Genomic DNA, 14,467 nt, shown 5'->3' on the forward strand with positions numbered 1-14,467 from the left:
ATTTCTTTACCTTCCATCTACCCCACTTAGTTCCACAAGAGCAACTAATTGTTCTATTTAAAAAAAAAAAAAATTCATATTCCCAGTTCCTAGAATAGGGCCTGGCCCAGAGCCGGCCCTTGAAAAATATTTGTTGAATACATGAGGGCCCCAAAATCTTCATTGGCTCTCTACTTCTATAGAATAAAGTCAAAAAGGTTAATCTGGCCTTCCAGATTAACCCTTTAGTTCTCTGGTCCTCTTGCCAGATTATTTTAATCAACTTCATGGTCTGACCCCAGTACATCTTTCTGGTCTTATCTTCTTTCAAACACGCTACAACTTAGGGAAATGGGCTATTTCCTGTCCTCCCAAACCCTCCCTGTGCTTCGCTGTGCAGGGCTTGGGGTCACAGTGTTCCTTCCACAGGATCACTCCTACCCTCCACCTCAATACTTTCATTCTTCAAGCTCCAGCTCTTCTCCCACAGAACCTTCTCTGATGCTTTCCAGGTACAAATATCTTTTCTATGTTCTCTTTTGTGCCATTTATCACTTTTAAACGTTTATGATAATTGTGTACTCATCTCTATTAGATTATAAACTCTCCTTGAGGATAGGAAACCACACTCCCAAGAAACAAATGTAGTGCTTTGCCTCAGTAAGTACCTAGTCAATTTTTCTTTGCGAATAGTGCAATAAGCGATATTAAAGTGAGCCCATTTTAAAAATAATTTGGACCCAGGAATTGGTGCTGACTCTCTCAAAAAAAGCAAAGGTCTGAATGAATTGCAGGAGGGGAAACAAAGGAGGGAAAGAGACTTGTTGGAAGTGTCAGGAGCAAACGCTTTTTCTCTTGCCGATGATAACAAAGTTCTTAATGGAAGATACCCCAATCAATAGAGCCAGGCAGCTGATTTATAGAATGGAATCAAGCTGAAGGAGTGGTCTTCCTCCACAAAGTCTTGGGAAGGGGGGAAAGGCTGCTACACAAGACTAATCAGGGACTCCACAAGTACATCTGCTGGTGTTCATAAATATGTTCCCCATCAACAAACCGCAGGAGAGCTCCCGAGAGCAGCCTGCTCGAGCCTGGACGCTGAGGAGTTACGGTGGGGCTGGAGCTGCTGCTGTATTTTGGCTGCTGCTGCTGCTGCTGCCGCTGAGCAGATTCCGCAGCGAGGGGTCTGGCCACGCAGGGAGTGCTCGGCGAGCCTGGGTCGGGCTAGGAGCAAGATGTTAAGAGAGTGAGAGCTGGGAGGTGGGCAGGACTCACTAAGGAGTGAAAACAAGAAATCTAGGCAGCCAGAGGAGAGAACGGGTGAGCCTGAGCCAAGGTATCAGGCCAAGTGGAACTGGAGGAAATGTCATCATTGGTAAAGGAGGACTTGGAGAAGAAACTGTTTAAGCCACTCTCGCAGAATCTGTACGAGTTTATCGAAATAGAGTTCTCCGTCCAGGACAGGTATTACCTCTGTGTGTCAGGTAATATGCTCTTTCTGTTATCATTTCTAAACGTAAATAACCCCAAGATGCTTGGGTGATAGAGGGACATATTTTGTATTTATTTATTTTCCTATGTAATAAAGCATGTGTATCTTTTAGTGATAGGACCTAACTATGCTCAGTTTAAGAATTTGGATGCTACAGAATTTTTTAAGTGCTAAAATGGAAGACAGAAAAGAATATTGTATTAAGAATATGTTGGCCAATTGTTCAGAAATGAAACTGGGTATGTACTTTTCCTGATTTGATTATTTTGTCTTCAATCTTTTATGTAATTCACTTGCATGGCACATAGTTTTACTGTGGAAGAGCTCATTTTTTTTAGAATGCAACAGAGAGCTCTCTGTATATTTTAAATACATTGGAAAATTGAGTTATACAGCTCCATTTCCAACTAGTCTGGACAACTAGGGCTCTCTCTTTGCATGCTAGGAAAGAAAAAAGATCTTAGATTTTCCTCTGAGGGCTTATTTTAAATAGAGAATGGTCTTTAAAATTTTTCTCTTATACGAAGTATGCTCATAGAAATAATACTTTGATGGTAGAAATTAGTTCATGAAGATGGAACTTTAAGGTGAAGAGAATGTTCTCTAAACTATTAAAATATTTCCTCCCATGGTTTTAAAATTTATGAAAATTGTCTAAAGGTAGAAACAGGCTTTTGCACTTAATTTATGATTTGCCTAACTGGTAATTTTTGTGCTGAATTTAGGCAGAAATACTTGGTGCCATTATTGAATTTAATATACAGCATTCCCTTTTCCCAGTCCATGCCTTTTAATACTTTCAAAGGGCTTAGGAGAAAAGAGCTTAGAACCTCTAAGAGTTCATTGTGGATTTTCCTTATAAGGCACCTACCTCAGCATTTTCAAAAAACAAACTTGTTATAATTCCCTTCCTGGTGATTGGCTTAGAAGCACTTTCTAAAGGTGTCCAGAGGGGGTACTGCAAGGGAAGTAAAACATCTTTTTTAAACTGTTAAGAACTCTAAAATTCTGTCAATCCTAGTAAGTATAATATTTACTCAATAATAAAGAGTGATATATATACATCTAACACTTTACCTAGCATGTTTTGCTATATATAAATACAAAGTGTGAGGACTTGGCATTTCAACAAGGTAAAAAGCTTAACCGGCCCAGGAAAAGTATTCAAAGTACAGAAAGAAGTCAAATGGAACAATTTTAGAAACTGTATTATATCATAACCATCAAATCTTAAATTACTTTGACCTAATACATTAGAGAATATGCTTATTCTAACATTAACATTTAATAATTTTGTACCTATTGAGATCCTACTTTATAAAGCTAATTACTCATCATGTACATTAATATACAAGTGTTTTTAAAGAAAAACATAAAAATAATCACAAAAATGTATGCCTCCCTCCAACTATATAATGAACTAAACTTGTTCTAGCTAAGAGAAAAAAAGTTTCCTAGAATTAAATTTTTGGATATGGATGTGATCCAGCCCCCCGCCCCAGTATCCTTGAGTTCTGAGAAAGACACTGTGGGCTGGGGTCACCTGCTGCCTCTTCATAAATGATATGATTCCTTCTAAGTAGGATTGGAAGGTCAAGGGGTTGGCATTATTAACCTCGAAGGTTCAATTTTCTCATCTGGAAAATGATCACGAAAAGTAGGTGATCACTGTCATTAGTAAAATGCAATGATTCTGTCATGTAAGAAGCAAGGAAAAACAAGATCCTCTCAGGTGTGAGGAAGAGAAGACAGAATTGTGATATTCCAGATAAAAGATAAGATTATAAATCATATTAGTTCACTAACTTTTCACAACTCTCCTCTATATCGCATCCATCAATCTGAAAGCACTTTCCCCAAATGTAACATCAACATCTCTTTATGACCATTTCAAATACATTTAGACAGAAGAGTAATTTAAGGCAAAATCAATGCGATGCTTGACAGTCCTAAATCTTTGACCATGCTTTACTCAGAAAATTTCCATTGATGTGAATCAAACAGGTCAGATCACAGTTGTTGAGGCGAATAACTCCAGATTTATACCTGCGCTAATGCCATTCATGAGGGCTCTGCCCTCCTGACCTAATCACCTCTCAAAGGCCCCCCACCTCTTAATACTGTCACCCTGGGGGTTAGGATTTTAGCATATGAATTTGGCGGGGACACACAAACATTCAATCTATAGTACCCAGTATAGCTCCAAAATTGATTTTATAAAATATTTCTAGAAAAAAAAATTATATAAAAAGTGCTTTTTTGATGAAATCAATAATAGCATTCTCACTGACCCTAAGACATCATCAATACATTGAAACATTTTCATGGAAGCTTCTTGTCTTTGATAATTCATGGTAGTTTTCCCCTATCATTTAATTTCAATGATGAAAACAATTATATAACACTAGGGTTGTAAAATAAGTCATTTGTTTATTTAAAGTGTTGCTGTGCAGCTTCCTCATGAGCTACTTTTTCCTCTATTCTGACAAATTCCATTTGTTCAATTGGCCAATCTTCTTTCCATTTAGCCTCATAAATAACAGTGACTATTTTATCATGGTAATAGAGGCAGTTATTAATAACAATGTTTATTTTGAAGTTAAAAGTGAAAACAAATGGTGGGCATGATTTAAGATTGTAATTCTGAAAATGCTAACTAAAATATTAAAACTGGAGCAGGTTCATTCTGAATTTCCCTAGGTCTGTAGATATTACACACTAAATAATAATTATTCAATGTCACCTCGGATATGACTGAAACCAGCTCTCGAACATTTTGACTATCTAAACACATTTCTTTTTTAAGACAATGTGATAAGTTTCCACTTTCCCACTCCATTAATGTGAATATGGCCATTTAATTTTGGCTGGCAGCACAGCTCAAGTGTGGGAATTAGGGATTGGGTCCAGTCCAGCCTGAGTAGGTTTCTTTGACTCTTGGCTAAAGACAATCTTGGAGCCTCATTGGCTCCAGAGGAGGCTATTTTGCCAAATTAAGGAGGCTGGACTGTCTCTGTGCTGCATCATTGAACCAAAAGCTTAACACTTAAAGCATGTTCTAATTTTCTTAGTTTGGTGTTAGCTGGACAGTGACCTTTAATGTAAAAAAAAACTTGGTAACTGGTAGATCCTACCTTCTTAACATTGCTTTCTCCATTCCATCCCTCCAACCCATCCTTTACAAAACTGCTATAAAAAAAAAAAAAACTTCCTAAAATTTAAAGCTCCTCCTATCTATTTACTTAAAATCCTTTGGTGACAGTCCCCCCTTCAGTCCCCCCTACACATAGCCTTCAGGATAACATCTGAACTTTTTCATCTAACATTCTAGACTAACTCGCTCCTTCCTACCTTCCTTCATACCACCTAGTCACCCTCACACTTCAAGCCAACAATACTAAATATCTATAATGACCCAAAAGTGTCAAGTATTTCATGCTTTTACACATGCTGTTCCAGAACTCCCTCTACCCCTTCCTTCATTCTAACTCCCACTGTCCTTTACAACTCAGATGACCTCCTTCAAGAAGCTCTCCCCAACCGCCAGGTGGGGGAAGGCGTCCCTTCTCCATGTCCCTAATTGCCCTGTCCTTGCCTCACTCACTCACAGCACTGTGATCATGTGTTTTTTTTAACACGTAATTTTTTTCTTTTTCTTTTGAAATAATCCCAAACTTACTAAAGAGTTGTAACAATAATAGTACAAATAACATTACTCTTGAAACAGTTGAGAGCAAATTGGCAACATGTTGCCCCAATGCCCACATTAAAACTTTAGTGTTTAATTGCTACAGGCAAGGACATTCTCCTACATCAGTGACTTTCAACCTTTTTCATCTCATGGCACACATAAACTAATTACTAAAATTCTGCAGCTCACCAAAAAATACATTTTTTTCTGATTTGACAAAAAACAAGGTATAATTTTTATTCATTCACACTGGATGGCTATTGTATTGGTTGTTTTCATTTTTTTTATTTGACAATCTAAGGAAAAGAGGTCAGTGCCCCTGATTAAATAGTCAGGTACTGCATGTTTTAAAAATTCTTACAGCACACCGGTTGAAAATCACTGTCCTACACAATCACAGTACAACCATCACAATCGGGAAGTTAACACTGACCCATCACTATCAACTAATCCACTAGCCCTATTCAAGTTTGTAAAGCTTTTATATTAGTTTCAGGTGTACAGCATAGTGGTTAGACATTTATATAATTTACAGAGATCATGTGTTTTGTTCGTGAAGCCCCCACTCCCTGTAATCTTGGGGAGAGCAGGAACAGTGCCTTATGGGAAATCATTATTTTAATACTTAGCACAAGTCTTTATTCAAAAGGGCACCCAAACGTTTATCAAACTAATGAATCGGTGGGCCTATAATTAACTAGCTGGTTATCATAACATGTAGATGAGGCAGTGGAATTTGCTCCAAATTACATTTTCATACAGTCTCCTTTTATTGCTCCCATCCCCATTCTCTCTCACCCCCTAAGTAGTGAGTGAGGCAGCAGGCAGAACAAGAGCCTCGTCCTCTGGTTCTGAAGTAGAGCCTTTGTCTGGACAGACACAACTGCCTTGTTTGTCCACAGACACAACTGCCTTGTTTGTCCACAGGCGAGCCTTCTGTACGCACCCACCAACTTTTGCACACAATTTCTAAACTCTGAGCCATTTCTTGACGCTTGGTTAAGATCTTCTGCTCTAGGTCCCTTCCATGACATGGCCCTCAATCACTCCCTTGGTCCCCCAAATATACAATCCCTCCTCTTCCGAACTCTTGGCATCTGTGATCTAAGTCATAGCTTTAGTCTTCTTATTTCTCCTTTTAATCCTACCTAGCCCAGGAACTGGCAGACAGGATGCACCCAGTATTAGTGCATGAAGGAGCCCTCTGCAAGCTGTCTTCTGCCTTCACTGTTCTAGAGAAACTGTCCTCAGAGAAGAAATCAGTGATCTTCCCCAAGTCAGACTCAGAGCCTGGACTGAACTTTTGCTTTACCTAACGAAGTGACCTCACGCTATTGTCTCCAAATCTTTGAAATTCCCATCCTCTCGATTTCCATAGCATTGCAGTGCTAGGCTTGTCTCTTTTCCAGTGGCCCCTTCTCAGACCACTCTGCTGGCAGGTTTTCTTCTGCACTCTGTCTCACCTCTTTCCTCTGCTCTTTTCCCTGCACACCTAGTCTTGCAAACCTGTCCACACAGAAAAATCCCAAGTCCATAGCTCCATTCTTAAGCTACAAACTTCCATCTCCTTCTCTTCTGAGATAGATCACTATTCCACCCAACCATTTCCCCCTCCATGCTTTCCTATTTTGATTTCCATCTTCTATGATTTTCGTCCAGTTTCATCAATGCCTCATTTGAAGTCTTACCTGGATCTGCCCCTTCTATTTCCATAACCCACATCCTATGCCTGGGTTACAACAGCCTCTTAAAAGAAACAAAACGAAACACTTTAACAATTACTATAAACCAGGTACTACCCTGTCTCCCTCCCTCCCTAAAAACAATAAATTTTTTAAAATCTCACAATGACTTTAAAAGAAAGTGTACACAGTAGTATTTTCATGGTCACTCTTTAACACTGTGTTGCTGTGTAAGCAGAATTGTTTACTTTCCTGACTTCACTTACTTATATTGCCATAAATTAAAATTCCGACTTGTCCTGGTAAACACTGGCACTGGCTACATGCTAACGCTAAGCCTCTTAGTCCTGCCCTGAGTCGAACCCCATCCCCCACCACGGAGCTCACAGCTGAAAGCACACAGCTCAGGGTTCCACCTGGCAGGCACTGTGGCAGTAGGTAACCACAATGTAGCAAAAATAAAGTTAACACATTGAGTCAATTTGGGGGCATACTTGTGAAGGTTCAGATGCATCAGGGTTCATAAATGGGGTGCAGATATAATGTAGGTTCAAGCTCATTATAGGAAAAAGGGGTTCATAAATACTGAAAAGTATGATGATGAATAATTTATTATCTACTAAGAGTTTATGTAAACTGTTTTTCTGTCCTACAGTGACCAAAAATGAAGAAGTGAAAATAATTATGGTGAAACACTACAGAACAGGTTTAGATGAAAAATACGAAGTAACAAAAAAGTGGTCTTTGAATGATCTGCAGATGATTGATGGAAAAGAAGCAGATACTGTGAGTGCTACACTTTGTAAGGGAGATGTGGGATCGATAAGTTGGAGATCTTTATGTTCAATATCCTACTTCACGTATTCTTGGCATGCAATTAAGTGTTAAGATGACATATTTTTCTTAAGTGGTAAAGTTTAATCTACTGGGATGATGTACTGGGGTTTTTGTTTTGTTTTTTTCTGATAAGTTTAAATTTGAATTTTGTCTATTATATTTAAAAGCATCTTTCCCAAGGGCTTCTTAACAGTTTAAATACAATCAGTCAATTCAGAAACTTTAAATATATATGATGCTTCCACCGCCACTCTCTCCCCACCTCAACTTCCTCCATAAGTTTTGGGGATGCCTTCCCTTGTCTCCTTCAAACTTTACTGTCAGTTAACCACTTGGCCCTCCAGAGGGATCAATAATTCTTGGAAATCCTACAACCTTAACATTGAAAGGCGGGGAAAGGGTGTATACTCCAATCTCTCCATTTGACCATGAGACAAGTGGTTTTCCTAGTCTCCTTGCATTCTTCTGCTGAAGGAGAACTTATTACCACATGAGGAAGTCCATTCTGTTTCTGAATTGCCATGCTTTATGTTTAAATTTCCTATGTGTGTTTAACCAAAAGTTCCACCCATCTGTCCTAGTTTTGCCATTTGGAGCAATTCAGAACAAATCCAATCCTCCTTTCATATAGCAGCCTTTCCTATACTTGAGGATGATTATAATGTCCCCGAAAGTTTTCCCTTTTCTAGGTTAAATATAGCCATTTCATTCTTTAAATAACTCTCATATGAAGGTCACATTAGATAATATGCAGGACAATACAAACACTAAGAGATAGTAGCACGGGTGTTATCTGTTGCCATGACATTGCTTCAACGTCCTCCACTATTTTCTCTCTTCTGGAATGCTCCTGTTAGTCCAGAATAAAATGCAATACTTCAGACTTAGGTGACTAGTTTGTATTTCCTTTGATCTGGATTCCCTATACTATTAAACACTTAATTGAAATTTAAGTCTTTTGTGCATGAATTGCCACTTACTCTGACCTGCCATCCCCTCTACTTACATAGAATAAAGTCTAAATAAAGGTCCTTGGCGATCTGGCTGCTTTATCTCTGGTAATCCCATTTGAAATTTTAAATACCCACAGCCCTTAACTACTGACTCTTCAAGCTTAGAAAGCCCAGTCGCCTCTATCTCTCACCCCATTCCCAGGTTCTCCATTGGGTAAAGTCATATTCATGTCTCCCTCCCCCAACCCCCCGTTGAATTATGGATACAAATGTGTTATAGCCATAATCCTACAAACTGCAATTGTTGGTTTTTTCTGTCTCTTCTCTGAATGGAAAACTTCTAAAAAACTAGGACCATGACTTTTCATCTTTTACGGTAACCTTCAATCAGACATATGTTAGGCACTCAGTAAATATCTGTGTTATTGTTGGATGAATTAGAAATTAAACTCATTTGTTCTTAATCTTACTAAATACCATATTCTTAGTCTGGCTTATTCTTTCCATCTATCAAATCTTCTAATACTATGTTTTTTAAATATTCACTGTAATATGATGCATATTTAATGAGCACAACATTTAGGACTTCATCCCAGTCAGTAATAAAAATGATGAAGCAGGCAGGGCTAAGTGCATACCTCTAGGTAACTGATAGGTTATCATTACTACTACTATTATTACTAGTAGTAGTTCCGCTACCTGCTACCATCTCATACTTAGTAAACTCTGGTTAGGTGCCTGGAACCACAGGAAGATCCTTCCAGTAGAATTTCACATAATCATCACAAAACCCACATGAGTTAAATTCTATTACAGATGAGGAAAAGGAGCCTTAAAGAGATTAGTTGACTTACCAAGGTCACATAGCTATTAAGTAGTAGAGCTAGACTTTACCCAGAAATCTATTAATTTGCCTTGTGTAGACTGCTTGTTTAACATCTCTACAAATTCACATATATTCATTCATTCATTTATTGAGAATTTATGGTATATATAAGGCCCTGCCAGGCTCTGAGGCTGCAATGGAGAATTAGACACACATAAGCCCTTAATTCTGCCCTATTTAATTAATTATTTAGTCCGAATACCTAAATTTTGTCCTTAAGATCTTTACTGAAATCAATATATGCTACCTGCTATTATCTTGACTTATCACCTTGGAATCTTATTTTCAAAATTTGGTGTGTTTAGCATCACTTCTTGTAAAAGCATGCAGGATTTCATTGCCCTCTTTCCAAGGTACTCATGTAGCATTTTTCTGACAATACATCCTACATAAATGTTAGGAAATATTTAGGAAATAGTTAAATATATATTATTGCATATCAATATGCTGGAATATTTTACACACCCACACAAATCATGTTTCCAAAAGAATACCTCGGAACACAATTATTCACCATTTAACACGTTTTTAAAAAGTCAGCTAAATATAAAATTTTTCTATAATAGTCTCATTTTGTATATTTAGTCTGTCATATTATTAAAACTGAAATCTGAACCTTAAACTTTAATAAAGGTTAAAATAACATAGGTATGTATGTATATATTTATGTATGTATGAAACAAACCAGTACTTTAACAACAATTATCTCTGTGTGATAGGATTACAAATTTTTAAAAATTATTTTCTTTATACTTTTATATACTTGCCAAATTTTCTTTACTGCATTAAATTTTATCAGAAATTAATATTAAGTTCACTTATCTGTAGTTTCAGGAATTAACCATCCCCACCTCTTTTTGACCATTTCCTTATTTTTTTTCTCAAGTTCTCAAATATTAATGATGTCATAATTATTTCTACAAGTTTGTTCGGTGTCTGAGGATGTATTCAGCAAGCCTGTCAGTTCAGAGCTGTTGACAGCTAACGGCTGTGCTCTGCCTTGCCCTCGCCTTCCTGGCCTTTACCTCCACCGGCAATGTTGATTTTTCCTCCTTGAAGATCATTATCTTTGATGGTGAACTAGATACAAAAAAGTTGACTATTTCTATTTTTCTCATCACTTTAGGGCCTAAAATATTAAATTGCCAGAAGAAAACCTATAATAGCCAAAGAGTAGTTCTTTTAAAGATTTCTTTTCTATGGATAAAGTAAAAATACCCCAGTTGTTCTGGGAATTTCCACTTCTCCTTCCTCTTGGAATTGAATCCTCAGAAGTCAGCATTTATATATATTTTTTCAATAGGAGTGGTACAGTTTTATTTTAATTTTATTATTATTTTAAATATGTCTTTATTGATTGCAGAGAGAGGAAGGGAGAGGGAGAGAGAGAGAGAGAGAAACGTCAATGATGAGAGAGTCATTGATCGGCTGCCTCCTGCATGCCCCCCACTGGGGATCGAGCCCACAGCCCGGGCCTGTACCCTGACCGGGAATTGAGCCCCCACCTCCTGGATCCTAGGTCGATGCTCAACCGCTGAGCCACGCCCGGCCGGGCGCAGTGATACAGTTTTAAACAGAGCAATTCGAGCCAGAAAGTTGTCAACTTTAAAAAGGAATGGAATTAAAATGGAAGTCAATTTATAAAGCAGAATCAAAATGTTTGGGGATTTGGAGACTGACATGGTGCAACAGGGGAGAACGATGTAGCAGAAAATGGGGTTAGGCTGACTAAGCTCTTGGTTCTTGCCCTGGCTCTGCCAATAACCATGTGTGAGCTGGGCTTCACCTCTCTGGAAACTATTATCCAGCTATAAACAAGAGATTGCTGAATGCTGTGTGAGATCCCCTTTTAGTTCTAGAATTCTACCAAGATAGAGGGAGGGGGGAAGAGGGGGAGAGAGGGGGAGGGAGAGAGGGAGTGAGGGAGGGGGCAGGAATCCTATTTTAAAATTTTGGTGTGTTTGGCACCAAGGAGTAAAGGAGAAACATTTTCTCCCCTCCAGAATTCTGTAAGTAGGTTTATTCTCTTCTTTCATCCCTGCCAATCCTCTCAAACTCATTACCCTAGGGAGGGAGGGAGGGAGGGAGGGAGGGAGGGAGGGAGGGAGGGAGGAAGGAAGGAAGGAAGGAAGGAAGGAAGGAAGGAAGGAAGGAAGGAAGGAAGGAAGGAAGGAAGGAAGGAAGGAAGGAAGGATGGATTCATTCTCTGGGCGTGACTGCTATGGCTTCAATTATTAGGCTAAAGGAAAAAATCCTCTCCAAGTATCTCAAAAGCATGAAGGATATTTTCTACATGATAGGAATCAAATGTTTCAATGAGGAAACTACATAAGGCGTGTGATTAGTGTTTGGTGATAGAATGGGCATGATTTCCTTTTATTAAGATTCTCTGCACGAGTGTCTTTCAAGCTGCAATTATGACACCTAGGGAAAAATTCACAAGGGATCACTGCACTTAAAATCACATCACCCTTGGACATTCTTTTTAAAAAGTGTTGTTTTGTTTTAAAATTTTGTTAATGGTATAAAGCAAGGTGGTATTTTCACCAGCATCACAATCTTTGGGGGCAGATTTGGGAAAGGGAACTATCATTTATTAAGCTCCATACTGTGCAATTATATGATTAATCTCGTGTAAGCCTCACAGCAACACTATCAAAAAAGAGGGTCAGAACACATAAATACTTTGTCCTTGGTTACATCAGAAACTCAGAAGGGTTGTTTAACTTCAAAAGCCATCTTCTTTTTCCTGCCTTGTGCAAGAATCTTTCCATTTAAAAAAGAAATTGCGAATACCTAAGTTGTATGTAATGTTTACACACTACATGGCAACAAGTTCCTCACACTCTTGTTTGGTCTCTCTGCCCCCTTGTCAGTTAAAGGGCAATGTTTACGGCCACTTCTTTTTTATAGGACTACTTCAGATCAGTTCAACACACACTTGTTGAGAACCTAGTGGTTGCCATGAACACAAAGGTAAATAATTCAAACCTTCTGCCCTCAAGGAGAGTGAGGAGTTCAGCAGATAATGAATGTGAAAGCATTTTGTAAACTGAAAAGAGCTTTAGAAATGCAAGGCGTTGTTGTTACTGTTATTAGTAACAGTAACAAGTATTATGTTAACATAAAGGACTTCTTATATCACCTGTGATGTCTGCTTCTTCTCAAAACATCTCCACTGGAAGTATAACAAAAGCCTAGAGCAATCCAATAAGAGGCAGTCTTTAGTAATATTTTCGGTTTCAGTCCAATGATTTAATGACCCTTGTTATTAACTTTCAAGGTAATTCTTTGCTATTAAGTCAGCAGGTGGGGGATCTGTAGTCTGCCGCAGCTAACTGGCCCTCCTGCGTCTCCCCTTCTGCCTTTGGACTAGCACAGGAACCAGCCTCCTAGTGGAGAAAAGGAGAAGCCTTTTCTCTGCTCCAGAAGTCCGAGTCTTTCTCCATCCCTACCCACCCTCTCAAATTCACGACCCCGGGAAGAGTTGATAACTGTACATTCTGAGGCATGTTTTACTCGTATGACTGAAAAATCACAGATGCTTCAAAAACAATCCTTATGGTTCCTTTTAGAAGCAGTATGTTTGAAGCAAATAGCTTTGGAAAGCTCATGTGCAGCTTTTGGAAATATGTTTGGTGTTAACACTTTATAATGAATAAGCGTATACAAAAGAATATGAGAGAATCCAGGAAATTTACTTTCCTGACTACAAACAAAATCATGTCTCTTTCTCTTGTAGGACAACCCATTTTTTGATCTGCACTTCAAGAAAGTGTACAGATTGGAAGCATATAGTTGTGCTTCTAAATATGCCTTTGCTCGAACTGTAAATAAGCTGAACCATGAGTACCTTAAGAAGGACTTACAGATCGTGAACTTTGATTCTACTTACATTGATGACGATTCCTTTTGGTCCTCCAACAACAAGGATTGCTTGGTTCTTATGAGAATATGCTTTTATGCCTTCAATCTGCTGTGTCTGTCCCTGTGCCCCCTGCCACTCTGAAGATGCATACCATTTTCTTTCATCAGTATTCTATGAAAATGGCTAAGTAAATATTGGTAGATTTTTCCCCCCTTCATCAGTGACTGTTCTTTATATGAAAATAAAGTGATGCTTTGTGAATTGCAGTGAAATGTGTTTTAACGCAATCATTCAACATTTGGGATTTTGCCTAGGTGTTCCTTGGTAACTTTGGAAGGAATCGGATGGTTTTGCCTAAATTAGTATTTTACTAAAGAGTATCAAGAAGTATCTTAAAAGGCTTAAATGTATGAAAAGACATCCCGTATTCATAGATAGGAAGACTTTATATCGTCAGGATGTCAGTGCTACACAAAGCCACCCACAGATTCATTGCAACCCCTATCAAAATTCCAATGATTTTTTTTGTGTGGCACAAATGGAAAAGCTAATCCTCAATTTCATATGTTAGGGCCCCAATGGCCAAACAATCTTGAAAAATCTCCAATTTTTAAACTTACTGCAAAGCTACAATAATCAAAACAGTGTGGTACTGGCATAAGGATAGACATATAGGCCAATGGGATAGAATTGAGAGTTCAGAAATAAATCCATCACCTATGGTCAACTGATTTTTTGACGAGGGGGAAGGAATAATCCATTCCACAATGGTTCTAGTACAACTAGATATCCACGCACAAAAGAATGAAACTGGACCCTTATCTTACACCATACACAAAAATAAACTAAAAGACTTTAATATAAGATCAGAAACTATAAAACTCCTAGAAGATTTCACCTGCAGCAATTATTACTTTGATGTTTTTAATGGTGATTTTCTATTACCCTCATTATTTCTACTTTTATCATTTGAAAAAACATCATATATCTGAAAAAGGGGCTAATATCCAAAATATATAAAGAACTTGTGCAACTCAGTAGCAGAAAACCAAACAATCCTAAAACTGGGCAAAATAGCT

At 38.2% G+C, this 14,467-nt stretch overlaps 1 protein-coding gene across 2 annotated transcripts; it reads left to right on the forward strand.

The window, feature by feature from the left end:
• The first annotated feature begins 546 nt into the window (after positions 1-546).
• EXOC1L (exocyst complex component 1 like) lies at positions 547-13,657 on the forward strand. 2 transcript variants are annotated; one of them, XM_081155308.1, is made up of 3 exons: positions 547-1,463; positions 7,500-7,630; positions 13,263-13,657. In XM_081155308.1, exons 1-3 carry the CDS (start codon positions 1,343-1,345, stop codon positions 13,527-13,529), a joined length of 519 nt encoding a protein of 172 aa, XP_081011434.1. In that variant the 5' UTR covers positions 547-1,342; the 3' UTR covers positions 13,530-13,657. The 2 variants fall into 2 exon arrangements, with proteins under 2 accessions (XP_081011434.1, XP_081011435.1); XM_081155309.1 differs by lacking the exon at positions 547-1,463 and adding an exon at positions 1,590-1,710.
• The last annotated feature ends 810 nt before the right edge of the window (positions 13,658-14,467 follow it).

Source organism: Miniopterus schreibersii (genome assembly GCF_964146895.1).
Source record: "Miniopterus schreibersii genome assembly, chromosome: 1".
Classification (NCBI taxonomy): Eukaryota; Metazoa; Chordata; class Mammalia; order Chiroptera; family Miniopteridae; genus Miniopterus; species Miniopterus schreibersii.

Excerpts from the sequence above, each read along its gene's own strand:
- EXOC1L (XM_081155308.1), top strand. The coding sequence starts at position 1,343 with ATGTCATCATTGGTAAAGGAGGACTTGGAGAAGAAACTGTTTAAGCCA. Across the intron at positions 1,464-7,499 it reads GTATTACCTCTGTGTGTCAG|TGACCAAAAATGAAGAAGTG; the intron begins GTAATATGCTCT and ends TCTGTCCTACAG. Across the intron at positions 7,631-13,262 it reads ATGGAAAAGAAGCAGATACT|GACAACCCATTTTTTGATCT; the intron begins GTGAGTGCTACA and ends TTTCTCTTGTAG.